This window comes from Coturnix japonica, chromosome Z, assembly GCF_054131305.1.
Source record: "Coturnix japonica strain WE chromosome Z, WE-NBRP24, whole genome shotgun sequence".
Lineage (NCBI taxonomy): Eukaryota > Metazoa > Chordata > Aves > Galliformes > Phasianidae > Coturnix > Coturnix japonica.
In genome coordinates, this window is record NC_140702.1 from 2,923,542 (window position 1) to 2,950,037 (window position 26,496).

At 49.5% G+C, this 26,496-nt stretch overlaps 1 protein-coding gene and 1 long non-coding RNA gene across 3 annotated transcripts; both read right to left on the reverse strand.

Moving 5' to 3' along the window:
• Positions 1-2,253: 2,253 nt before the first annotated feature.
• On the reverse strand, positions 2,254-7,920 carry LOC146753486 (uncharacterized). Its single transcript, XM_085530544.1, has 17 exons — positions 7,802-7,920; positions 7,537-7,616; positions 7,206-7,331; positions 6,856-6,935; positions 6,476-6,587; positions 6,076-6,165; positions 5,731-5,835; positions 5,395-5,547; positions 5,086-5,237; positions 4,671-4,818; positions 4,368-4,505; positions 4,072-4,248; positions 3,660-3,815; positions 3,407-3,508; positions 3,187-3,289; positions 2,889-2,948; positions 2,254-2,622 (listed from the first exon to the last, which is right to left on the reverse strand). The coding sequence occupies exons 1-17, from the start codon at positions 7,902-7,904 to the stop codon at positions 2,474-2,476; spliced, it is 2,034 nt and encodes a 677-aa protein (XP_085386670.1). The 5' UTR covers positions 7,905-7,920; the 3' UTR covers positions 2,254-2,473.
• A 9,228-nt stretch (positions 7,921-17,148) lies between these two features.
• Positions 17,149-20,944, reverse strand: LOC146753487 (uncharacterized). 2 transcript variants are annotated; one of them, XR_014940002.1, is made up of 5 exons: positions 20,820-20,944; positions 19,430-19,575; positions 18,697-18,945; positions 17,807-17,951; positions 17,149-17,557 (listed from the first exon to the last, which is right to left on the reverse strand). It is a non-coding gene; the product is annotated as an uncharacterized LOC146753487 (long non-coding RNA). The 2 variants fall into 2 exon arrangements; XR_014940003.1 differs by having other exon boundaries at positions 17,150-17,557; positions 18,744-18,945.
• Between the last annotated feature and the right edge of the window lie 5,552 nt (positions 20,945-26,496).

Consider the following 26,496-nt stretch of genomic DNA (forward strand, 5'->3'; position numbering starts at 1 on the left):
TCTCAGGCTGTTGATCTGGCTCCACAGCTGCTGCTCTGAACAGCTTTTCTTGTATTCCCACATTCCCCCACGAGCCCAGCGCGGGGCAGGGCAGGATGGAGCAGGGGATGCTCCAAGGGACCACAGGAGAGGTAGAAGAAAGCTCCAGTGTGAGACCAGGGCCTCGTCGGCCCCCTGAGCAGAGAAACATGAGCAGGGCAGCTGGAGAGGCTGCGTCCTCATTGACACTCCTGGGCTGAGCCTTCAGCCTTCTGAAGGGCTCCAGCCATGCACCATCGTTCTCTGTAGGATTGTCCTTCAGGTGTGCAGCCGTGGGGGAGTCGTGCAGGATCAGGGTCCAACCCGTCCACACTCCGCTCCTGGCACAACCATCTCCATCCTCACCCATCTGCAGCCCTTCCCCACCCCACTGCAGAGCAAAGTGGGTACCCAGGGAAGAGCAGAGGGTCAGCAGACGTTGCAGTTGGGATTCAGAGATCTCTGCAGGGAAGCTCAGGGTGAGCCAGGTCAGATGCGCAGCTCCGGCTGCTGCACAAACAAAAGAGAGTGGATTTCAGAGTCTTGCTGCCAAAATGCTCCCCAAGAACAGCAGGGGATGCCCAGCGCCAGGGAAGAGGGGACCCTGCATGGGGATATCCCAGAGAGCGGGCAGGGGACAGACTAAGACAGCAAGGTGAGAGGAAGGCACTGAGGGACCAGAAAGCTGCAAGATCCCCTCTGCCCTCTTCGCCCTCCAGGCTCCTGGCCCCACTCAGTGCAAACCCACCCAGGCCCAGGGATGACAAGTCAACACAGGGCACTCTCACCTCCTGCAGGATCTGGGGAGCACCAAGCCCGAGGCTCACCTGGAGGCAGTGAAGATGTGCTTGGAGTTGGTGCAGATGGCGTTGATGGGGCTGCCCTTTGATCTCCCCAACTGGGCCGAAGTTATCCATGTTCCAGACTTTGATCACGCCTCCTTGGTACGCACTCAACAACATGGGGCAGCCAGGGATGAAGGCCAGGGTACAGACCCAATCTTTGTGTGCTCTTGGGATTTGCTGTAGGTACATGGCAGAGCAGAGATCACAATCAGCCTCATGCACTCAGCTGCAGGGCTGCAGATCATCCACTGCTGCCCCAGAGTCAATCCAAATCACCAAGCTGGACTCAAGACTTGGGGCCTGAATCCTCTTCTCAGAGAGTAACATAGCAACTGATGCTCCAAGCCTATGTCCCAAGGGGAAGTGGCAGTTCTGGGTGCCCTTCAGTACACACCCATAGGCACACAGAGCCACTTGGCACACACACTGCCAGATCCCCAGGCTGCCTTTCCAGGATAGCAGGACCTAGACCAGGTCCCTCAGCCTTCCTCCTTCCACACTTCCACATACCCTCGATCACAATTCCACATACCCTCTATTACACTTCCACATACCCTCAGTTACACTTTCTTATACCATCAGAACAGTTTGTCCCATTCAAACACCTTTAATACCATATAACGTTCCCTTAGCAATCCGTATTGTTCAGTTATAAACAAAAAGTTACTTTCTCTTTAACCCTTTTTCCTTTGTACATGATTCCACTATTTATACCCTCAATCAATGATTCATACTGCATGTGATGTTATGATGTGGAATATGGACAGCAACAGCACAAAACCATGACACAGTGTTACCGACCCAACAGGCTCCGACCTTAGAGCCGCTCAGGGCTTTGCTAGCAGATCTCAGCAAGGAGGCTCCCACCTCCGTCTTCGGCACTCCATGGGAAGATTGTCGGGGTCACTGAGCTGCAGCAATACAACAGGGCTGGCAAAAATGTTCTTGGTTGGTGTGAGAGAACCTGAGCTGGGGCTCATCCAAGGAGATTCAGCGATCACAGCTTCTAGTCCTGCACTTCACACATAGCTCCAGGCAACAGCAAATTAACTGTCCCTAAACACTGCAAAAAGAGGATGGATCCAATTGGATGGCCCCTGAGATAGACAAAACTCAACACCCAACACAAAACACAGTCCTCTCACCTGCTGGTCAGCAAACAACAGAGCACAACACACACCAGCATCCAGGACTCGTGCAAAAAAAGAAGAAAAAGAAATTGCTAGATGGTGTTTCTCAGAAGCACAGAAGCACAAGTCAACAAGAAGATAGCTGCAATTATTCTTGAAAACAATGTCCTTTGTTATCTTGATGTGGCCAGTGTTGAGCGAAGCAAACAAAGTCAGCCCGATTTTCTTACATTCAGATTAATCTGCAAGGCACAAAGTAATAAAGGAATGATTTTTATTAATAAACTGAGTGTTAGCAGCTGTCAGAAGAATGAATGTGTCACACACAGAGGTAAATTCCCACAGCAAAACTAGATGTAACATTTCCTATCCGTGTTTCATCCTCACAGGAAAAGCCTTTCTTCGCAAGATCTTCTGGAAGAGAGATGGTAAGAGACATGAAAACTGAAGGATCCAACGTTAATGAACAAGAATTATCCCTCAGAAGGCTATGCAGGACCAGCGGAAAAGTGCTGGGAGCCTTCTCCGTGCTGGTGCCGCCTTCTGCCTTTGGTGTCTCAGCTTCTGGATGGTCTCAGATGCCATAGAACAGACTGTCAGATGGGGGTCATCTTCCAAAGGCTGAAGGGCTGCAACAGAAGGAAACAGAGCAGAGATGGGACCCCCAGTCTACAGAGAGCCACCAGCTTCCACTCTGGGCCTTGCCAGCCCCACTCCTTGCTTTTCCTGGCCAGGAGGAGCACGGGAGACTGACGGGTCAGTGGAAGACACTGCTCAGGACTGCCATGAATGATCCTCTGCCCCTGCAGCATTTCCTTGCAGCAGGGCAAAGCACAGCTGCATGCTGCCCAGCTCTGCCCCCAGCCCCAACACACACAGCACTGCCCTCACTCACCACTGCAGAGTTCATTCAGCATCTCCTCACTCTGCTCCCTGGCGTGCTTCCCAATCAGCCCTAGGGAAAGAGCTCTGTCAGACACCCACTCCCCAACATGCTGCCAGAAGCTCAGACCCCAACCCCGCCAGCCCAGCTGCTTCCCCTTCCATGCTGCAGGCAGGGACGGCACCCGAGGGGGGACCTGAGCAAGGCACCCACTGTGGCTACCGGCATGGGCAGGCTGTACCTGGGGGCTTCAGGGCTGTGCCTTCCTGCCAGGGCAGGGCCCAAAGAGGGACGCAGGGGTTGGGCTCACCAATGAATCTGACAGCCTCGCATCGTAAGGAGGCCTGAGAATCCTCCAGGTATGGCAGGCTCTGCTGCAGGTACCCTTCCACTCCCTTTCTGTCCTGCTGCAGCTGAAGAAGAGCACAAGAGCATGGGGCTTGCAGAGCAGCCACAGCTGCTGCTGCAACCCCTCCTCCAGCATCCCCTTTCCCCCAGCAAAAAGGTGGGGGCTGTGAGATTGTCCTCACCAAACACTTCATGATCCCCACTGTGTTCTTCTGCCGGACCTGCTGCTTGAGCTCCTTCCACTTCAGGAACTTTGCACAGGACACAAGGGCTTCCCCAGATGCCTGCAGAACAACAGATGCAGGGACATGGCACCACACACACAGACACACATCCCAGTGTCTGAATGCTTGTTCAACTTGCTCTCAATTGCACATCACAGCTGAACTGTCAGCACACCACTGCCTGCACACTGCTCAGCTCTGAAATTCGTACCTGTGCTACGCTCGGGGTCTCGTCACTCATGTGAAAGAGCAGAGGGAGCAGGGCCCTGCGCACGATCTTCTTCATGCTTCCCTTCTGAGACCACAGCACAGCATCCATCACATCCATGAAGAGGCGGATGGAACCTTCTCGCACTTCAGATGATGCCTGAGGGAGAACAGGAGGACGTCAGACCTCAGCAGCACACTCTCACTGCCCATGGTGAGCATGAGTGTAGGCTGAGCCCCAGCACAGGGGCCTGACATCACCAAGAACAACCAAGCTGCACTAGCAGGGACATGGCCAGCAGTGCTACAGAGCCCACAAGACATCTCATTCCTGAGAGCCCAGAGAAGGAAAGAAAGGAGAAGACGCTCCTGTCAAGCACCCACCCGCAGAGCTCAGCCTCCCACAACAGACTTACGTGATTAAAAAGAGGCAGGATCTTCTCAGCCAGCTCCAGAGCAAAGGGACTGGCGTGCCTCTTCCCCAGATGGTGCATTGCATTCCTGAAGATATTCAGCACCTTCACAGTAATGGCTGTGTTGGCAAACAGCAGGTTCTCCATGACGCCTGGAAGCAGGGCCCGGATTTCAATTGCCTGTACAAAACACACAATTTCCTTTCCATCAGGAGGACAGATGCCAAGGCACAGTGTTGCCCATTGCCCCAGCGCCAGGCTGTCAACATGAGGCCTTTGTTTGACAAGGTCCTGCTCACCGTCTCAGGTCTATCCGACAGCAGCACGAGACGTCTGAGCACCAGCCAGAGCACTGGCAGGCTTTCCACATTCAGAAGCTTCTGGAGCAGTGCTGGCTTACACAGCTCCTTCAACAGCTCTTCAGTGGGAGGCATCGCCTGAAACCAACACAGCAGTGAGAGGCAGGCAGAGGCAGCAGGACATCCTGCACCCTGCAGTTCCTGGCTGCTCTGGCAGCTCAAGGCAGGGCACTAGGGAGACACAGCCCAGCCTGAGCTACCAGTGCTCTGTAGGAGAGCACGGTGCATTGTCCAGTAACTCACAGTCAAGCGAAGGAGGCCCAACTCCTCTGTGCTGATGCTCAATATCTCACACAGCTGTTGGTCCTGTAGAACACTGCTGAGCTCATCCCAGATCCGCTTGGATGCTTCCAGCAGGGTCAGCACACTCTTCAGTATGTCCAGGGTAGTGCTATAAACAGAGAGCAATGCTGCGTCAGCAGGGCTGCCTTAGCCACAGCACCATGGCTCAGGCAGGAGCCTGATGGGGGGCTCTGGGCTGCCATGGTTGGTATTGGCTGCTGCAGCCCTGAGCTGCCCACCAGCACTGGAAAGCACAGTGGGATGGAGGGCCTGCTCCTCGGGATGTCCTGCAGCTTTCCTTGGCTCTGGCACCCAGACCATTTCTGAGCCCTGTTCTTCACATGGAACAAACGTGTGCGGCTGTCTGGGCTGATACCTGTCATTCTGTGGGAGGTCGGTCAACACACTCCTCAGCACATCCCTGGGAAACTGGACGGTCAGCACATCGAGCACTGAGAGCAGGATCTGCTGAACTGATGTGCTCTGGATCTTCAGGTTGGCGTGGATGAATCCCAGAATCTCTGGCACCTGTTGTGAGAACACAGGGAGACTGCTGCTGCCACTGGACTGCAGCCATTTGCCTCCCAGGCTGTGTTATTACTGCCCTTCCCACAGCTCATTGCTGCCTTCAAATGGCTTCAGTTCCCAAGAGCTGTGGCAGGCAGGGTTGCCTCACTCTGCTTACATCCATCAGCCAGGTGCCAGGGTTTCTCCGAAGCACATCCAGCATAGTCTCAGCCCACTTCTTCTCATCAAAACCATAGTCCCCAATGATCTTCTCCAGGGTTACAAGGGCAATGTCTGTCCTCTGAGAAGGGGCAAGGTTTTTTCCAAGGGGCTGCAGTAAGAAGGAAAAAAGGAGGGAAGGCATGTTAAACAGAATGAGAGAATAGCATCTGGAGCAGGATGAGCACAGGCAAAAGGAAGGATAAAGACCCTCCCTTCATGTCAAAAGCATTCTGAGGGTTCACACCTGAGCCGCAGCTTTTCTCACAGGTACACAATTTTCATGTCTCCTTACCTGCTGCCAGAAACTGCTGGTCATGAAGCCACTAAGCTTCCAGATGCGCCCCAAAGCCCTCTCACACACAGCCTGTGTCTTGGAGATGCTGAAAGGCAGCAGCACCTGTGAGGAGAGGAGCTGCTGGTTAGCCTGGGAGCTGTTGATGCCCACTGCAGGTCTGCTGAGCTCCTAGCTGGAATCACAGCATCCATCCAGGCTTCCCCTGAGCTTAAGCCAAGCCCATCATGGGGCTACTGCCGCCAGGGTCCCTTGCCGGCTCCAGCTGCTGCCAGTGCCGTTTCCATGGAGTGGGATAAACTACTAGAAGGGAGCTGTGGGGGCAGAACTTCACAATAGACAGACCTCCAAGATTCCCTGCAGCCGACTCTTGACACTGGCAATGGGACAGACATCTAGTACAATCTGCAGCATGTCGTCCATAGCTTCCAAGGTCTGTAAAGAGAACAGTGGGTTGTGGAAGTCTTTCAGGGTTCCCTTTCATACCCAGTAGACTGCTGTGAACCCCTCTGGCTGCCAAGGAAGGATACCCACAGATCTGTGCACAGGGGCACCCTGCAAGGCTGCTGCACTCAGAGCAGGCTACAACACAGGCTGTTTGCCAAGCCCAAGGCAAGAGTGAGAGGGGTGAGGGCAAGCAAGGCTGCTACCTTGTCCCACAAACATCTAAATAGATCTCTGGACACAAGTAATGCAAGCGGCAGCCCAGAGGCATGGGGTCAACAGTAGATTGCCCAGTACATACCTGGTTGTAGAGGGAAATGTTCAAGGCCCTGGCTGGAGGAAGATAGAAGACGACGCTGCAGCACACCTTGAAGAGATGGAGTATTTCTTCCTCCGTAACTGCATTCACAGTGCTGCAATTAGAGAGACACTGATGCTAGGAGAGGTGCCTGGGTGCTGAGGCAGGGCTGGAACAGGTCCTCCCCTGGGCAAGGCTCCCTGAGAGGGATGGGGAGCCCTGCCAGGAGGTGCCTCCTCCCCCACGGGGCTGCTCTGGGTCAGAGGACAGTCCTGATGTCACCAGCTTTGGGGCGAGGGCCAAGACTTAGCGGGGAGCTGCGTCAGGGCCACCAGGATGGTGCCCGGGGGATGTGCTGGCAAAAGCAGGGGCTGGGCAGGTACCTCAAGGCAGCAATGGTGTTCATGCAGCAGTATCTCAGGCCGGTGCTCAGCTGCTCCATGGGCTCCTCACACAACAGAACCTGCAAAGCACAATCAGGATGGCACCTGGCAGCTGCCAGCACCCAGCAACAGCAAACCTGCCACCGGCCGCTAGGGCCTGAGTCGCCCCAGTGGCCCTTGACAAACACTGGCACACTGGTGCTGCTGTCCACCTCCACTGCTGAGCTCTCAGCAGCACCTGGAGTCCCATCTGGGGCACTTGGGTGTCTGTGCATCATTTCCCTGCCTCCCTCTCCCCCTGTCCTGTCCTTCTCACAGGGTGCAGCTACCTGGGTGCCATGTCCCCTCACCTCAATCTTCTTGCACTGATTTTTCAGCAAGCAGAAGATATCATGGCTCAGTGTGAGGCCCTCCTGTCCAGCGGTGCTGCACAGTATGCAAATGCTGTTGAGGAACCGCAGCTTCTGCACCAGATCCTGGCAAGCACACAGAGACCGAGGAGAGTGAGTGGGGACAACCATGGCCAGGGGGACCAGGCGTTGCGGGGTGTGGAGCAGCACAGGACAGCTGCAGGACAGCAGCAGCTCTGCCCGGCCAGCAGCCCTCCTGCAGCCTGAAGGCAGAGCCAGAGGGACCGTCTGGAGATGCAGGTATAGCCACGATGGAGATGGCTGCTCTTACCATTTCCTTGCTGATGCTGTTGGCTTGGATAAAATCCACTGCCTCCTGTTCCACATCAGATAGAGGCAGCAATTCAGCATCTGAGCAAGGAGAGAGAGCAGTGCTATAGAGGGGCCAAAGGCAGGCAGGAGCAGAAGGAGCTCTGCCCTCTCCGGCCCTGGGCTCGCTCCCATGGCAAAGTCTGCCCGTGACAAGGGTTCCTGGTGTGGAGCAGGGGGCACTCGCTGCCCCAGCCCTGCCCACCCCGCTTTAGACCCTCACTCACCAGCATGCAGAGGGATGACCTCGGTCACTTGGTAGGGCTCCGCTGGAGATCTTCTGTCCTGGGGAGCCCCACTCTCCTCCCCGGCCATGCACGTGACGTCCATCACAGCAGCTGTGACGTGCTGGAACAGAACGGAAACACACTTCTGTTTTCTCTATTCACACAGCACAGTATGGGTACAATTCGTCAGAACTACCCTCGCATACCCTGCAGCAAAACGATGTGCGGGGACAAAATGTGGCACGTACCTGGCAATGAGATCACTTCAAGCTATCTGCAGCAGTTCCTTGTCGCTTTGCTCGGATGAAATGCGAGCAAAAGCTGCACCGAGGCAGTGGGCGGAGGGTGAGGAGAGGAGAGAGAAAGAGCAGGTCAGTGAGCAGGGCTAAGACAGCCATGGAATAACACACACAGCACAACCGTCCCATCCACTTGCTGCAAGACATGCTGAGTCTCAGGCTACGTGATGCCTGTCCACCCAGCAACTTTACGATGCTTCCACTACTGAGCAAAGACAATGGAAGAAGCACGGGACAGGTGCCAACTTTACTGATACCTCCTTTGGAACGTGTGTACCAGGGGAAAATTACGTCTGATGGTCAAGAGTAAGCAATACGGTGCTGTGAGCTCAAACAGCCAGCAGTTCTCAACACCTCACTGCCCACCCATCCATCCCACGCCAGCTCAACTTACCTACAAGCTGCTGCACACGACGGTGTGAAGAAAAAAACACTAAAGGCACTAACTAACTAACGGAACTAACTAAAGTCACTAACTAACAAACAGAACTAACTAACAAACAGAACTAACTAACTAACGGCACTAAAGGCACACGAACAAGACAACCAACCACTCCGACCACTAGCTCACCCACAAAGGAACACAGAACGCACCGCTCCTCCCCTCATTCCAGACGCTTATGACATCACCAACGGCCAACAGCCTGGTCCACCATGACCCCCCACAAGGCGGGGAGCCAAGACCACGTGGTCACATCTGATTCCAACACGGCACCACAACATTCCAGGACTCAGTGTGGGCTTGGAATTCTATCCTGGTGTGGCAGCGCAATGGGAGGTGTTAGGGCACAGCTGAAGAGCTGACAGACAACGGACGTTTCCAAAGGAGGGTGCCAGATTAACTCTCAGCATTCTCTTGCGGGGCTCTTAATGATGCTTCAAACCCATTTTCACTGCCTAGCTCATTTCTAGAAAGTCCAGTTGAGAAATGCTCACTTTGTCTGGGGAACGCCTCTATGCATCATGAATGAAAAATAAAATAAAATGGGCACGCGACCCTATGAAACTTACCTCTCTGCTCTTGTTGTCAGCCAGACACCTCAGATGAGCATGACGTGTCCCTGCTCCTGAATGAAGATCCACCCAAGTCTGTGTTCCTCTCTGCTCCATCTCTGGGTCTAAAAGAAACACAGACAGAGATGATTACAAGATCCTTTGTGCAGACGAAAGACAAGGGTGCACACGAATTCTGTTTAGCAAGAAATACTACATTCCCAATGGTAGTACTTGAATCCTCATTTGGGGCTGGAGCTCAACAGGTCAACACATCAGAAATAACACAAAGTGCATCTGGAAGACGTGTCTCAAAGCCCAGAAAATCCAACACTGGAGGGGGCTGGACAGTAGACCACAAGTGTCCATTTCCATTGCAGCTCCCTGTAGAGAACAGCACCAATCAGCAGGCGTGAATCAATTCATTCACAAGCTGCACAATGACTCTGTTCTTTACGTGATAAAGAAACACACAGAGATTCCTGACCAAAAAGTTGGGAGTTAATAACGACCAAAGAGGTTCCTGTTCCTACGCCTCATCGTCTCACCCCAACTCCTGGGTGATGCCCACAGGCTTCAAGTCAGCTCTCAAATCCATTGAACTCCAGTCACAGAACTCCATCAAAAAGGATGTCACACATGTGACACTTACATACATTTTGCATCAGAAACAGTGATGCCAGCAGGAGCAGAGAGGTGACTGTCCCTCTGTACTCAGCACTGGTGAGGCCACAACTCTAATTCTGTGTCCAGTTTGTGCCCCTCACTGCAAAAAAGACACTGAGGCATTGGAACGTGTTCAAAGAAGGGCAACAAAGCTGGTGAGGGGTCTGGAGCACAATGGGGCCATATGAGGAGAGGCTGCAGGAGATGGGAATGTCCAGCCTGGAGAAGAGGTGGCTCAGGGGAGACCTCATTGCTCTCTATAACTTCCTGAAGGGAGGTTGCAGTGAGCTGGGGGTCGGCCTCTTCTCTCATGTCATTACTGATAGAACTAGAGGGAATGGTTCCAAGCTGCGGCAGGAGAGGTTCAGGCTGGACATTAGGAAATATTACTTCTCAGAAAGGGTGGCCAGGCACTGGAATGGACTGCCCAGGGAGGTGGTGGAGTCACCCACCCTGGGGGTGTTCAAGGAACGTCTGCAGAAATCCCTGCTGAAATCCTGACCTCTGCCACAGGTGGCTGAGTGACACAAAAGCTGTGTCCTTGGTTCCCGGCCTTACTTCCCATGCCGTTCATCTTGCTCTGCAGCTCCTGTTCTGAATAATCTTCTTATATTCCCATGTGATGTACCCTGAAATACATCATTTAATGAGTCTGAACAAAACATAAGACATTAATTGGAACTGTGAAGAAATGTTTTTTGCACTTTACTTGGAGGATGTTACATGCTATACCTTCTTTTCTCAATTGTAACACATGATTTTTTATAAAAAGAAACATAGCAAGTCAGCTTTCCAGTGTGCACATTGATGAAACTTGGTGAAATACAACTTTAGAAAAAGGTAATTTGAAAATTTAAATATTCTTATCAGAATCTCTGCTATTAGTTACCGTTCCCATGTTCTGATTTGATGATGATTCTCTCAGAGCTGTTTTGTCACTCCCCCCCTCAAATGCACTTCAAGTGCTTTAGGAGCATCACTGGAATTTTGAATAAACTCGATATATTTTAGCAAAGCTGCTACAGATGCATGACTGAAGTACTTTGGAAAAATATAATCTTGATTGAATGCTGAACAGTGTTATTTAATTATATTCTAGGTAATTAAATTAATTAAACCAAGGGAATCACCTCCCAGTCAATCAGCTCCCAGCACGGAAATCGCTTCCCTGCCAAGCAGATGCAACCAACACAAGCTGCTACATCACTCTAGGGCCCCACTGAGTCTTCCCAAGGGGTCTCCAAAGGCTTCCCTGTTGACTTCTGGGAACCTGGGAACACTCACATGGAAGCCAGTGCCCCCTAATGTGCCCCAGAGGTTTTTGAGGGCCCCACAATTACCTCTACAGACATCCAGACATGCCCCAGAGCAAGTATGTGTGCTGTAGGGAGCCCAAGAGACATTCCAGAGCACTCTAGTACTCCTCAGTGCGCTCAAGGGTTCTTCACCTGTCTCTAAATATGCCCTATTGGACTTTGTTTTCTCTTCTGGAGCCTTCCTTACTTCTCAGCTTTGCCTTCTCATGCCATTTATCTCGCTCCACAGCTACTGCTCAGAATATTCTTTCTTGCATTCCCACATTCCAACAGAATCACAGAATTGTAGGGGTTGGAAGGGACCTCTAGAGATCATTGAGTCCAACCCCCCTGCCATGGCAGGTTCCCTACACCACGTTGCACAGGTAGGTGTCCAGGCGTGTCTTGAATATCTCCAGAGAAGGAGACTCCACCACCTCCCTGGGCAGCCTGTTCCAGTGCTCCGTCAGCCTCACCGTAAAGAGGTTCTTGCACACATTCGTGCGGAACTTCCTATGCAGAAGTTTCACCCCATTACCCCTAGTCCTGTCCCCACGCACTACTGAAAAGAGACCAGCCGTGCCACTATGGCCCCCACACCTCAGGTATTTATAAACCTGGATCAAATCCCCTCTCAGCACCGCCAACGACAACCCTCTGCACTCTGCCAGTCAGACAGTTCTTGACCCAATTCACTGTACACTCATCTATTCCATGCTTCCTCAGCTTTGTTATAAGGATGTCATGGGGGACAATATCAAAAGCCTTTCTGAAATCAAGGTAGACTACATCTGCCACTCTAGCCCTATCCACCCAGCCAGTGACATCTTCATAAAAGGCCACCAGGTTGGTCAAGCACGACCTCTCCTTGGTGAACCCATGCTGAGTACTCCTGATAACCTGCTTTACTCCCAGTTCTCTGGAGATGGCATCCAGCACAAGCTGTTCCATCACATTCCCTGGGACAGAGGTGAGGCTGACTGGCCTATAGTTACCTGGGTCCTCCTTCTTGCCATTTTTTAAAGACCGGAGTGACACTGGTCATCCTCCAGTCTTCAGACACCTCCCCAGTTTCCAAGGCCTCTGAATGACTACAGAGAGCGGCTCAGCAATGACCTCCACCAGCTCTCTCAGCACCCGTGGATGCACCCCATCAGGTCCCATGGATTTATGGACCTTAATGTTTCCTAGGCACTCACGGACCACCTCTTCCCTGACTAAAGGGAAATCTCCCATTCCCCAGACTCTCTCATTAACCTCCAGGTTCTGGGATTCCTCAGGGAATGCCTTTTCACTAAAGACAGAAGCAAAGAAAGCATACAGTATTTCCGCCTTCTCAGCATCCTCTGTTACCAGAACCCCTTCCTCTGTTACCGACCCCTCCAACCCCCCCTTGTTTTTTGTTTATTAGCAAACTGCTAACATACTACAAAATAATAGCACTAATTACATAAGTAACATCATCATGCCAGCATCCCGACCACCTGCTTTAGAGATTTATCCTTCATTTTGTGCAACACTTCAAACACTGCAAAGAAACAAAGCAAGTGCAGAAACAGGATGCCACTTCCCTCAGGATTTTACAGTCTCATTCATGTCTGACAGATGGAGGCCCTGACAACAAGAGCTGTGTCTGTCCATAACAAGGACTCACCTCTGCAGGTGCAGGGGCAGCTCTCAGAGAAGCCTTCTTCATTTCTGCTTTCTTCTCTTTTTGTCTTTTGACTGGGAGGTGGTGTTGATCTGCCTGAGGGAAGGGAGGCCCCTTCAGAGGGATCTAGATAAGCTGGATCAACCTCACTGGGCTGAGGTGAATGGGATGTGGTACACCCAGGCCAAGTGCCAGGTCCTGCACTTTGGCCACAATAACCCCATGCAGCGCTATAGGCCTGGGGCTGAGTGGCTGCAGGACTGTGCAGAGGAAATGGACCTGGGGCTGTTGGTCGATGCTCAGCTGAACATGAGCCAACAGTGTGCCCAGGTGGCCAAGAAGGCCAACGGCATCCTGGCCTGTCTAAGAAATAGTGTGGCCAGCAGGAGCAGAGAGGTAATCATCCCCTTGGACTCAACACTGGAGAGGCTGTGCCTCAAGTCTTATGTTCAGTTTTGGGCTCCTCGCTACAAGAAAGTCATTGAGGCACTGGAACTTGTATGTGGAAGTCTGTCCCTCGAGCAGCTCCCATTCATCATCAGCTCCCATTCTGAACCCCACTGTGCAAAACTTCTACTGCAAATGACTGCAGTCACCAAAGCTCAGCCCACTATCCAGGTATCAGCCTTCTCCCTTCTGTTTTCCATCTTAGCCCATAGTTTTGCTCCCAAAAATGGAACTGCACTCCAACAGTCAAAACACAAACTAATACATCACTTTCACTGCTCCTTCCCGCACCCCCATAGGAATGGTTACCTGACATCCCCTACAGCACAGCACCTGCTCACAAGTATCATTCAAACTCTATTCTTTCATACTTCTTGATAGAGGACAGTAAAAACTCCCTTCTGCATGGCACTAAGGACAGTCTGTCCCCATCACATCCCTCTGTGTGCTGAAAGCTGCCATTGGATCTCTTGCAGCCTGCTGGCTGCTGCTCACAAACACAGGGAACTGCACCACACTGATTCTAAAGAGAGAAAGGAAGAAATGCTGGTGGGAATGGGCACCCAAGGATTGCAGAGATGCTCCAGATTGTGCCAGAGATGGAATCTCAGAGTGCTGGGACATGATTGATCACTAAGGAAAACACTTGGAAGCACATTCAATCTGCAGAAGCTGTAATTACTGGGCACAGTCAGCTTTCCTATGGCTCAGCTGGAGTAGGAGGGTGCTCTCACACATCTGCTCAGGGGCTTCAGCTGAGACACTTGCACAATGCTGGGATCATTCTGATGGAAACTATGTCTTCAGATACCATGGTTAAATCCATCCAAAATGATCAAGCGGAGCTTTAGCTCTTGAGCAGCACTTCTTCCCCAACCTTCACTACTCCAAGCAGCTCCAACAAACTTCTCAGAAGAAATCAAGGCCAGCACAGACCTGGCAGACCAGAACCAAGTGCAGCTGGTGGGACGGCAGTGCCCACTCCTTGCTTCCACCCTGCTCCAGCAGGTTAAGGAGTCTGAGCCTCACTGGCCTTTGACAGCTCAAGACTTTCAGCACCTCATGCCAACATTTCTCACTAAGATACACCTCAGGCATTGAATTCTCTTCTCACTACCTCCTCCCAGTCCTTCCCTAGGAACAGAAACCATTCAGATTCTACAGCAAACTACAGCATCTGCACTGCAAGAGCACACTGAACCACCTGCAACAATGAAACATGGTTTTGGAGAGTGGGTTTGAAAACACACCTTTAGACAGCTGTCTCCCTGTAGCCAAAAGGAAACCAAGCAGCAAAAGAAGAGTCCAGCCTGAAACATGCCCATGCTACTAGCCCAGGTTTTTCACAGTGAATGTAAAATCCATCCTGTTCATGAGGTGACAAATGACCAGTGGGTCTCCCCTTGCTCCACCCCTTCTCCTTCAAAGCCAGAAAAAGAAGGAAAAAACAAGCAGAAGAAACCCAGACGTACCTTTCCACACACAGAGCAGAAAGTGGAACAGCAGTTGTCTCCTTCCTGAGACATGGTGGGGAGCATCCCAGAGGAAGCCCAAGTTCTTTGCTTCTCTCCACAGGGACTTCAAGCACTCTTGGCAAGAGCTGCTTTGGTTCTTTCTTCAACTGCTTCCATCACCAGAATCTCCTTTGGAAAAGGAACACTAAAGAAAGAATCAGCAAATGAAAAAGAATGAGCAATAACCACTTTCCCAGCTTTCTTCTGACATGCAATTTAGACTCTCAACTCTGGCAAGGTCTTAAAATCAGCTGGTTACAAGAACTGTCCCCAAATATATCCAGCTTCTGTACAGCTGCCGTTATTTCTGACAGCGAGTGTAATCACAGAATCATAGAATGGCCCGGGTTGGAAGGGACCTCAAGGATCATGAAGATCAATCACCTCCCTGTCCCTGCTGGCCATCCCCTCTTCTGATGGAGCCCAGGGGACCATTTGCTCTCTGAGCTGCAAGAGCACGCTGATGGCTCACGTTCTGTTTTTCATCCACCAGGACCCCCAGGTCCTTCTCTGCGGGGCTTCTCTTAAGGACTGCTCCTCCCAGGCTGTAGAAATGCCTGGGATTCCTCCAGCCCAAGTGCAAAACCTTGCACTTTGCTGTCTTGAACCTCATTAGATTCACCTAGGCCAACCTCTCAGTTGAGCTCCCTCTGAATGGCATCCCTTCCTTCCACTGCATCAGCCCCACCACTCAGCAAACAGCAGAGGGTGCACTCCATTGCATCATTGGTGTCACTGATAACCATGTAAAAAAGCACTGGTCCCAAGACAGACTCCTGGATGACACCACTTGTTATCAGCCTTCACCTGGACATCGAACCATCAATCACCACCCTCTGTCTGTGGCCTTTCAACCAATCCCTTATCCACCAGGTGGTCCACCTGTCAAATCCACATCCCTCCAGTTTAGAGATAAGGATGTGGTGGAGGGCCATGTCAAAGATCTCGCTCAAGTCCAGGTCAATGACATCAGTTTCCTTCCTTTTGTCCACAAATGCCATCACTCCATCATAGAAGACCACCAGATTGGTTAGGCATGGCCTTCCCCTGCTAAAGCCACGCTGACTGTCTTGGATCACATGCTCATTCCTTATGAGATCAAGCATGTCTTTGAGGCAGATCTGTTCTTCACCCTCTTCATCACAGTTACACATTTGAATCAAATAATTGGTGTTGCTGTCACAAAGAAAACCTCTTTGTCTTCTACTCCTGCTGCACTTCTGTGCTTTCACCAGCAGCAAAGGGAGAGGCCACCTCCTAGATCCAAATTTTAAGAAACCAACACCCAATAGGTGTCATCTGAAGTAAAATAGCAGAGAAATTAAGATGACTCTTCTGCATCCAGCTTGGATCACTCCCTCACTCAGGCACACCACCATCACATCAAGGAGATGCTGCCTTCAGCTTAGAGACTGTATGGGAAATCACAGCTTGAACCTCTGATTAATCAGCTGAGGCAAGTGTTGGGTCAGCTGCGGGAGCACAGGTGAGAGTAATGGAGCTGTGCTCCCAGAAGGGGTGGACCTCGACTCCACCTCCTCTGAGACCTCATTTAAGGGCTGACCACCACTGAGGCAGCATCTCTTGGAGATTGCTCCCCAGTTGAGACTGCCTCAGCTTTCTGGTCAAGGCATCAACATTGGTGAGTTTTCCTTTGCTAACAACCTTTGACTATTTACCACCACCTTGGTTAACATCTTTTTACTAGCCACCCTTACAGAGACCATAAGGGTTTGGGCTTCCAAACTCTCAGCAAGCATTTGGATCAGACAGCTTCCTGCTGGGGAGCCCCCTGCATCACTTCTGCTTCTTCTGATACCGAACCCGCAGATGCTTCAGAGCTCATTAGCATGGACTTCCTTCCTCCCCTCAGCAGCTGCTCCTGCACTCACCTTCATTCCTACTCAGATACCGGCCGCTTCCAGCACCAGCTGACCTGCAAAACACAGAAAGGAAAGGTGGGAGTCATGCAAACGCACAAGCCCAAGGCTGCATCACCACTACGTATGGCAGCCTCGGGAAGTCAGCTGCAACTACAGCCTTTGTCAGAATGGAAACAGGCACTATCAGTTAAGTGTGACCTCTGAACTCATTGCCACCATCAGAAATAGGCACTGAAATTGCTCACTTCACTGTAGCTGGTTACCTCCTTCTTTTGGAAAATGCGGACATGGAATTGAAGGACACCAGAAAATTGACATCTACTTCATTGTAGGTGGTTAAGCTTGGAAGCAGGACTTGAGCAAGACAAGCTTCTCAGCTCAGAATCACAGAATTATCAAGGTTGGAAAAGACCTAGAAGATCATCTGGTCCAGCCATTACCAATAATTCCTGGATAAATCATATTCCAAACGTTTCTTGAAAACTCCCATGGTTGGTGACTATACCACCTCCCTGGCAGTGCATTCCAATGCCTGACTACCCTTTCTGAGAAGTAATATTTCCTAATGTCCAGCCTGAATCTTCCCTGGCACAGCTTAAAACCATTCCCTCCAGTTCTATCACTGATTACTCGAGAGAAGAGGCCAAACCCCAGCTCACTACAACTTAACTTCAGGAAGTTACAGAGAGTTATAAGGTCTCTTCTGAGCCTCCTCTTCTACAGGCTGAACAATCCCAACACCTTCAGCTGCTCCTTGTAAGCTTTGTGCTCCAGACCCCTTACTACCTTCGTAGCTGAAGATGTTCCAGAACCGTAAGGTTTTCTTGCATGGAGGGGCCAAAAACTGAGTAGGTCAGACCTCCTTCTCTCCATCATTGCTGTCATGTGGAAGGGTGTCCTTGGAACTGCAGTGACTCATGCATCCTAAGTGCACTCCATTGATGGAAGGACACCGTGCATCATTGCAACTTGCCGGTGGGTTCCTGAGTTGGCAAGGGCTCGATTCGCCTGGAAGAAGTAGACACACAGCAGTTAGTGTAAACTTTCACTATCCAAGAGGGCAAAGGCTTGGTGCTGCCTGTCAAGCAGGTTTTAAGCAGCTTGCGAGACTCATTTGAGAAAGACAGGAGTCAACCAAAGATGTCAGGCACGGGCTTGAACGCAGGAATACAGAAGGAGGTACAAGCCCACTGAAAGCATGAATTCTACCTGTGTAGCTGACAAGCAGTGTTTTGAAAGCTGGGTTTGCACCCTTACCTGCAGGACCATGACTTCTGCTTCGGAGGGCTCCCTGGCACTGCTCTGCAGTTGGCATTTGGCCACAGGGGATGGTCTGTGCAGGCAGAAGCAGGAACGCCAACTGCCAGCTGCTGACTCTGCCCTCTTACTGGGAGAACTCAGTCTGGAGAGAGAAAACAGAGCATGCTGTCAGTCGTGGTGCAGGGTGAGTGATGAGCTGCACCGAGCCCTTGCCTATATTTGCCTGTTCCCGGCACTGCCTGCTTTCTGCTGAAACACAGCTTAGAAACACGCTCTGTTTCAAACAGCAGAGGATGCTTCCATTCCTACAGCTCAGCCCTCATGTCCTGCTGGCTACATTCCTCTCAACCATGTCAAGCAAGATGCGGAGCATGTATGTGAGCAAAGGCTCAGCAGCAGGAAAGGACAGGAGCTGGCAGGTGTAACTGCTTTCTGAGGAAACGGTGCTCACAAGTCATCACTGAATGCTCTCTTGTGGGTCAGCTTCGGAGAAGGTAAAAAGTCCTTCACAGAGCGCTCCATGGACAGACTGCTGTGTCTGCTGGGGGACCTGGTTAGGTCTCTGATTCTTACGTTAAAACCTCCTCGGCCTCAGCTCACTGCCACCTTTAATTTCTAGTGCCAGCAAGTCCAACCAACAGCTCTGCTTACAGGAGAAGCACAATTGGTTTCATGTGCGTGGCCCTGAAATCTGGAAAACCCCAATGTTTCCAGGTACAGCCAGCACAGACCAGGATAGACACCAGCGTGGCTCTCTGCATCTCATGAGTGCCTGCCAATCAGGAAGGAAATGCACCTTGTGTGGCTCCACTGAGCCCGTAGGACAACTGTTTTTTAGTTGAGTGCTCGGAGATATAATGGACAAAAAATAAACCAATAGAAATCACCTGAACAATGATGATAGCGGCTGGAAAGGGAATTCCTCTTTCTTTACCTTTCAGATGGAAAATTAATGATTGCGTCGAAGTTCCTCAGTACAGCTGCAGGCCCTTCCTCCACTTGTATCTTGCTGCTCCGTGTTGCAACAGGAGAGCTGCTCTGGCCTCTCCTCTCAGCCTGTGCCTCCTGCACGGTGAGCAGCTTTGTGGATGGAGGAGACACCAACACAGACTTGGGCCCTGCCAGAGAACTGTGCCCTGCAAGGGAAAACCACAGGTAAGACAGAGGATCAGAAAGCAGCAGCACAACCATCCCAGTTCTGCATTTCTCTCAGACTTGCTTATCTGAGACATTGGAAGAAGAGGACCTCAAAATAACCATGTGCTCAGATGTATGCTCGTGGCAAAGGACACAGCCACAATTAAGAGCAACTCACTATACTGAAACAGGCAAACAAAAACCCTAGAAAAACTAGGGGGCAGGGATCTCAGAAAGCTTTGCTGCAACATTTCAATCAAGCTTCACCTGCTTGCAAAAAATCTTAACAGCAGTGACCGTTTTCTCCATGTAAGGTTTGGGTTTGGACACACTAAGGATCCAGGAATGGGGCACCATATTCTAATCTAAGCCCAGAAGCCTGCTGTCTCCTCGAGAGTAATAGAATTTTCAAAGGTCTTGGCGAAGCCCTGGATTGGATGAAGCTGTCAGATCAAGATCAAGCTAATTGAGGAAGACACTCACCTGCTCACTCTCCCACGGCTGGTGTGGATTTGGAGCAGAAGATGACATCTGTGTGGCTGATGAGGTATTCCACAACATATGACTGTGTCTGCAGCTCCATGCAGGCAGCTTCACCACTGGCGCAGGAAGATTGGCTCTGCTGGGATCTGAAGAAAAGGCAGATCTTACAAGTCATTTCCCCAAGGTCATTTCCCCAAGTCTGAATTTCTGTAGCCAAAAACTGGGCTCTGGAGACTTCCGCAGTGGGCAAACAACGATGCCACTGACAAAATTCTCCTGGATGATCAGGCACACAACAGTCCCAGCTAAACAAGTGAGTAGAAACTGTCATCTAGAAATTGTGCACCTGGGGTTGGGGGAGAGCAGAACTAAGCATCATGTTGAAACGGAAAAAGAAGTTTACCTTACTATGTGGACATGCAGAGAGAGATGGGGCTCTGCAGCCTGGAGAAGACTCCAAGGAGACCTTAGAGTGGCCTTCCAGTATCTGAAGAGGGCCTTCAGGGAAGGCTGGGGAGGGACTTTTTATAAGGGCAGGTAGCAACAGAATGAGGGCAAATGGCTTTAAATGGGAAGAAGGTAGATTTGGATTGGATATTAGGAAGAAATTCTTTACTGTGGGTTTGGTGAGACACCAGAGCAGGTTGCCCAGCAAGGCTGTGAATGCCTCCTCCCTGGAAGCATTCAAAGCCAGGCTGGGTAGGACGTTCCAGCAACCTGGTCTACAGGGAGGTATCCCTGCCTATAGCTTGGGTGTGGGACTACGTCATCTTCAAGGACCCTTCCAATCCAAGCCATTCTATGCTTCTATTTTCATGAGGCTATTTTTGTTCTCTGATTTGTTGTGCTTCCTGAGTAGAATAATCTTGCCCAGAACATGCCTAGAAGATGTAGATAAACTTGCTGAAGCCTAAGGCCAGAGACTGCTGGACTTTAGCCCAGCTGCGAGTAAGGAAGGCCACAGAACTTACTCTAACTGCAAGAGAAGGAAGTCAGAAAGAGGAAATGGACAGACTCTGCAAGCATTGACAGATCTTACAGCCCTGATGACTGGAGAAAACAGCCCACCAAGAGATAACAAAAGGAACCCATCCAGAGCAGAAAGATCTCAAACCTCAATAGTACTATTGCTCTACGTGGCTGAGCGAGAGGTTGGGAACGTGCAGCCAAAGGGACAGGATCAAAGGCCTCCCTGAAATCTAGAAAGATTACATCCTTTGCCTTCATACACTGAGTGGGTGGCCTTATCACAGAACAAGATTTGATGACCAAGACTGGTTGCACACATGCTCCCTCACCGATGTTTAGGCCACCAGACTGTTTACCCGGGCAGAGCTTCAGCACACAGAGGCATTTTGACCAGAACCTTGTGCTGAACTCTAAAACTTACCCCCAGGCTTCCTGACTGTGTGGTACTGGCACGTCCTGTTTGGGATGGAAATCTCAAGGAATGTGCTTGCCACGAGCCTTCTTAGACTGAAGCAAGAGATAGGTTGCCACAACTGGTCGTAATTCCACTATAAAACAAGAGGATTTAGATCTCTTCAGAAACATTGTCAGTACAAAGAAAAGTTCTGCATGTCTGCCATATTTTCCCCTTGATGTGCAACCTTCACGTCTGATCACATTAGAGTAGTTTCAGGCCTCAGCTAATTCACACAATATGTCTGAGATCAAGAAGCAGACTACACTCATTTTTGCTTGAAAGTCAGTGTATTGTACAATTGCTGGAAGTGAAAACTAAAGCTGGTGCCAGAATCTCTCTACTGAAGTGAATGGCAAAGCTCCTACTAATTCAGTTTGTACAGCATTTCAGCTGGACTCCCATTTCTGGGGGCCAAGTTTCAGCCCAGCTCCAAGGAGCATCGATATTCAGCTGGATTTTCAGCAGCTTTTTGACTACTATGAGAACTGTGGGTACAATGCTTGACAGACTCAGTGTAGTATAAAAAGCTTGAATTACTTATCAGGCATTAGAAGTCCTTTGAGTTAAGACTGTGAAAATATCACAGTCTTGAACTGAACAACTTTTTCCCCTTGTAGGTCGATTGTTCTCTTTATTCCCTGTACCTAAAGAAAAGTAACAGTGACTCCACAAACGATCTCGCCTAGATAAAACTTACATTTTACATCTAGTCTTACTAAAGTTATATGGAAATCTTAACAATCCTTCAAATGCTACCACTTTCTATTTAATAGAAAGACAACTCAATTGCAAGAGACAACTTTCAGATTCAGGTTAAAGCCAGAGTACCCATCATGTTTTAAATCTCTTCTACAGCTTGGAATGTCATTATTGACATTTATACAGCATCTCTAGCAGCACTCAGTTCAGCTTTTCTCATTTGTTTTCGAAAGTTACTGGAATTAATTTATTTCCTGAAGTATTTGTGAACTGTAATTCTCCAAATTTATTTGGTTGCCTTACCTGATGTGTTGTTATTTTCCACCTATTAGTGAAACATTTCAAAGCAGGGAGTTAAGCCAGCATGTGACATCTGCTGTTCATCCATCAGTTTCTGTTTTGAGTCTGCCTGGACTTCCAGAGATTCATAAGGATTTCAGCATGGTAAAATATAACAGAAAGGTTGAAAAAACACAATTAAAGGAGAAAAAAGGAATAAATGTGAACTTCAGAAATGTAGTTATTAGGTAGACTATGAAGTTCTGCAGTGGTAACTTAACTCTGAAAGGTTTGAAATATTTCATGTTTGAGAATAAGTGAGTGTTAGAGTCTGTTAATATAGCAAAGTTATTTACTGTAGGAGTGGGCTTAAATACAGAGAATTACTGACATACGTTTATTACCTCTGATGCTAATGCTGATCTACTCTCTCTTCTCTTGTTGTGAAACACAGAAAGCTGTTACACAGTCTTCATCAAGGTGTCCCAGCTGCAAGAATAAGACCTATACTGAGGAAACAGCTTTCAAGTCATCTCACAGCCCAATCTCAGCATGGTAGTGTTCTGCTGTGCAGCAGTCAATAATTAGCCATGATTTCAGATTCTTTTTTAAATAGTTAGTGTTATGGCTACATATTACAAGGAGTAAACAGAAAGAGTCGTCCAACTTCAGCAACTAGTCCCTCTGTGGCAACAGGTCCTGAGTGCTGAATTGAAGTACAAAAGCCTGTCAGCAGATGAGACCTTTTACTAGAGCAGAAGTGACGCTTCTATCTCTTCTTGATTCCTAGTTCCATGGCGTGCACAGCATGCTGTGCTGCATGCACAGCACAGCTGTTCTTCAGAGCAACAGTGGCACCCAGTGACCAACAGCAGCCATTGTCTGCAAATACACAGCAACTTCCCAGGATCTGCAGCAACAATCTCCCCACACACTCCACTTCACACAGACACTATGACCCTGAATAGACTCAAGCAGCAGACTTAAAACAAGTCAGAGTTTTAGATTCCAGGATATTTGAGATTCTAAAATGTGTGAAATTCAGTTACACAACAGTGCCGAGGTGACTGCGTTTCAAGCAACTTTCAGATCACAACCATGTAAAATAAAACAAATTCAGTGCAGAAATAGCAAGCCTGTACCTTAATACCCATGAGATTATCCATTTTTTACTGCATTCTGACTGAGTTCTAAAACTTGCTCAGTTCACTTCAACAAGTTCCACCAGTTCACGCAACGCAGTTCTGAGATCCCGTGTATGTTAGGCAGATAGAACTGAACAGTGCAGAAATAATCTCTGACAGCTTTAAGAACTCCGTTCTGCTTACAAACTCTCAGTCCAAAACTATTCTCAGTTTTAAGGAAATGAACACCTGAAGCAGTTGGATCATCTGCCATTTGCCGCATTATGCTTCTTGGCATCATGATTAGCACAAAGGGTTTTCTGCTGTCCTGCAGAAATGGACAAAGTCCTGCTTACAAATGGACCAAGTTCCAGTGTACAGCAGAGTTTGTACCAGACTAAAAAGCCACGTCATTCAGTTCATGTGCTCAGGTTGTTATGCACTCTGAAAGGAAACAGAACTAACTGCTGGATTCTGAAGGCAATCTGTGGGGTCCTACATTACCTCCTGATTCTGGAAGAGGAAATTTTAATAGCAAATGCAGAACTTTGCTCTTCGTAGACATGAGAAGAGCTGGCATTTAGTAACATTCATTTCAGGGAAATCAAATGACGCGTCTCTACTTTTCCTACAGATAGTATAGGGAGCAGCCAGTTGAAGAACCAGATACAAAATACTGGCAGACAAAGCAGAAAAAAAAGGGACAATATTCAGCAGACAGGCCTTTCTACCCACAGCTCAGCATGTTCTGCCATCCGAAAAGCAAGGCCTCTTGTCAAGCTCAGCTATTTCCCTTCTCAGTGTATTCTAGCACCACTGATACCCACTGGTATCCTCCTGTAGAGTGCCATCATATTGTCATCATCCGAAGGGAAAACCCACACAGCAGAGCATACAGCAGTACACCCATGCTCCAAATATCCGCCTGAAAAACAAAAAGACAAGCTTACAAACCTGAAGCACCTCAAATGGCTTCCTGACAGACTGGATTGTCTGTCCTTGCCAAAGCCCACATATAGCCTATGAAAAGCTGGCTCTTTCCCTCAGGAAAAAAAACCTTATCGTCCCAGAGAAAGCATATAACCCTCATTCAATTTCCCTTCCACTCAGCTTAGAGCACTACTAAAACCAGCATCTTCACCTTAGCTCATCACACTGCTGCAGTTCCTTTTACAAGGATTTTACTGGCAAAAATGAAATCAAAGCCGTCACAAGGGATTTAGCACAGTTACGTGTTACTGGCTACGAGAGCTGTCAGCACAGTCACCTGTCAGGCTTTGCTGCTGTTCTCTTTATGTAGAGGCACAACAAGGTTCAGACACCTCACAGTGCAATTCTCACTTGGACTGTAAAGAAAAAGGAGGCTTGAAAAGCAGTGTGTGGAAAACAAAGAAACAAGAATTAGAACAACAGTGGGGCCATGACACTTGTAGGAATTGCTCCGCCTTTAACAGCAGAGCAATTCAAGAAGGATGAGGGCATTCCAAACCAGACCAGTTTGGACAGATTAACAACTGCACGTAGTGGGTTCCAAAATTCCAGAGATCTGTCAATTTTTAGTACATTATAAATCACAATGCAAATTAATCTTCACATACAACTTGGAAGCTAAAGACAAGTCTAAACAAAACAGACTGCACAAAAATGATGGATAATTAACAGAACAAATTGCTCTTTTAAAAACTTAGTAATAGAAAGAGATCTCTGAAGCTGCTGTTCTGTAGAGCCCCAAAGCAGTCGCTTGAGGCAGTTCAGGATTAGCCAGAGACAAACCAGCCAGCTGTGTGAACTGAGACCAATTGCAATTTTCTAGTCTGTGGCCACTGACAGCTTCTGAGAGCTACCAAGCAATGCAACCTAGCAGAATTCAGAAGGGAAACCAAGAGAGCCTACCTGAGCTCCACCACCTTTAAATGCTCTGTGGAGAGGGAAGGGAAAGAGGGGAAAACAAACACCGCTCTACATCCCTCTGAGCCAATAGACGCTTTGCCCTGGATTAGCTCTGGTGCTGCATAAGCTGGGCTTCCACAGCATGTGTTCAGGCGGTAATCAAGGCCTCCCTGGAAGAACACAAAAAAGAGAGAGAAACGTTTGCTTTAACAGAGTTTATGTCTCCTGGTCATAACACTTCAGAAGCCTCAGAGGCTTCTTCTCCTGTGTATATTTTCATTCATCTTAGATTTTGCTTTCATTCAGTGTGATCTCACTAAGCAAATATTGTCTAAGACCATGAGTATCACATAAATGTGCAGATCTCAAGCTGATCACTTATCTAGTACCCTTGGCATGATGCTTTATTTTCCTCAGCTTATCATCTAGATTGTGCCTGTTGATTGTGCAACAACAGCCTGTTGGTCTCGATTACCTGTGAGAGGCTCTAAATTTGGCCAGGAAAAATCATTTGACAATAACTAATTATGTGGGACTCAGTAAGACAGTCTTCCCATGCTTTCATAACAGCAGAGATACACACACACACAAACTCATGGAATCCCACTGCTTTGCACAATCCTGTGCACACTCACGTGTGTCATGCACTGATTTCCCAGCCAGTCCTCGTGGGTTCTCTTACTTAGGATGGGAGCGCAGGGGAGCAGCCAGAAGCTGTTTGCATTCCCTGCTGTCTGCTGGGCAGCTTTGCTAGAGATGCTTGGGTTGCTTTGCTTTTCCTTGGGAGGTGGGAAGGAGCTTTGGGTTGGAGGCACATCCCGTGCCAAAGCATCCCGATGGCACGTGTGGGGCACTGATCTGCAGCAGAGGAAGGGGAGGAGGTCCCAGCACAGCTCTGCACCATGCTCTGCCACACTGGACAGCTTGTTCCTGGCTCAGCAGCGCCATCAGACAAGAAGCAGGGAAGGAAATCAAGGATGGGGGGTACCATCAAACACAGTCGGTGCATGCCTTTGCAAGACAAACAGACCCAGAGCTCGAGGGTTGTTCCTGCTTTTGTAGCATTCGTGTGCTGTAGCTGAGCAAAAAGGTTCTGCTGCTTGAATCTTCTTCTGCAAGAGCCACCTACAGGTAAATGTCTGCAGGGATGGAGGATGTGACAGAAAGCATTTGTCTCCATGACAGCGTAGTTACACTTGGACTAGAGAGTGAGAGAGGCAGGCAGCACTGCCTGATGTTGGTCAGGGTGAGCTCCTCCTGCCGCAGCGCGATGATGGCAGGGCTGGAGATGATCTGCAGGGACAGCTCACAGGTGGGAGCCAGGAATGGACACAGCGGGAGGACAGAGGTGTTAGGGAGCAGCCACGGTGTCCAAGAGCATCAAAAGGCCCTGAAAAGCATCACAGAGTCACAGCTGGGAAGCTTGGGTCTTTCATGAGCAGCATCCGGGAAGCTAGAGACCATTTGCTCCCATAAAAAATGGCAGCAGATCTCTCGCTGCAGGCATCCCAAAGTCAGGCAAAATGGGAACACACCCAGATCTCAGCCGCATGCACACCATAGCCAGAGCGTTGTAAGCTGAGCTGCCTTGATATTCCTTGCACTCATCCCAATCTCTGCGAATGAAGACTCGGAATGCAGCCAAAGTG

Bases quoted from the DNA above. Each gene is read 5' to 3' on its own strand.
- LOC146753486 (XM_085530544.1), bottom strand. From the start codon at position 7,904: ATGGACGTCACGTGCATGGCCGGGGAGGAGAGTGGGGCTCCCCAGGAC. The intron at 5,836-6,075 runs GTCTGTCTATTG...CTCTCCTCACAG, and splicing joins GGCTGCAGGGAATCTTGGAG to GTGCTGCTGCCTTTCAGCAT. The intron at 5,238-5,394 runs GTAAGCAGAGTG...TTCTCACAACAG, and splicing joins CTGGCACCTGGCTGATGGAT to GTGCCAGAGATTCTGGGATT.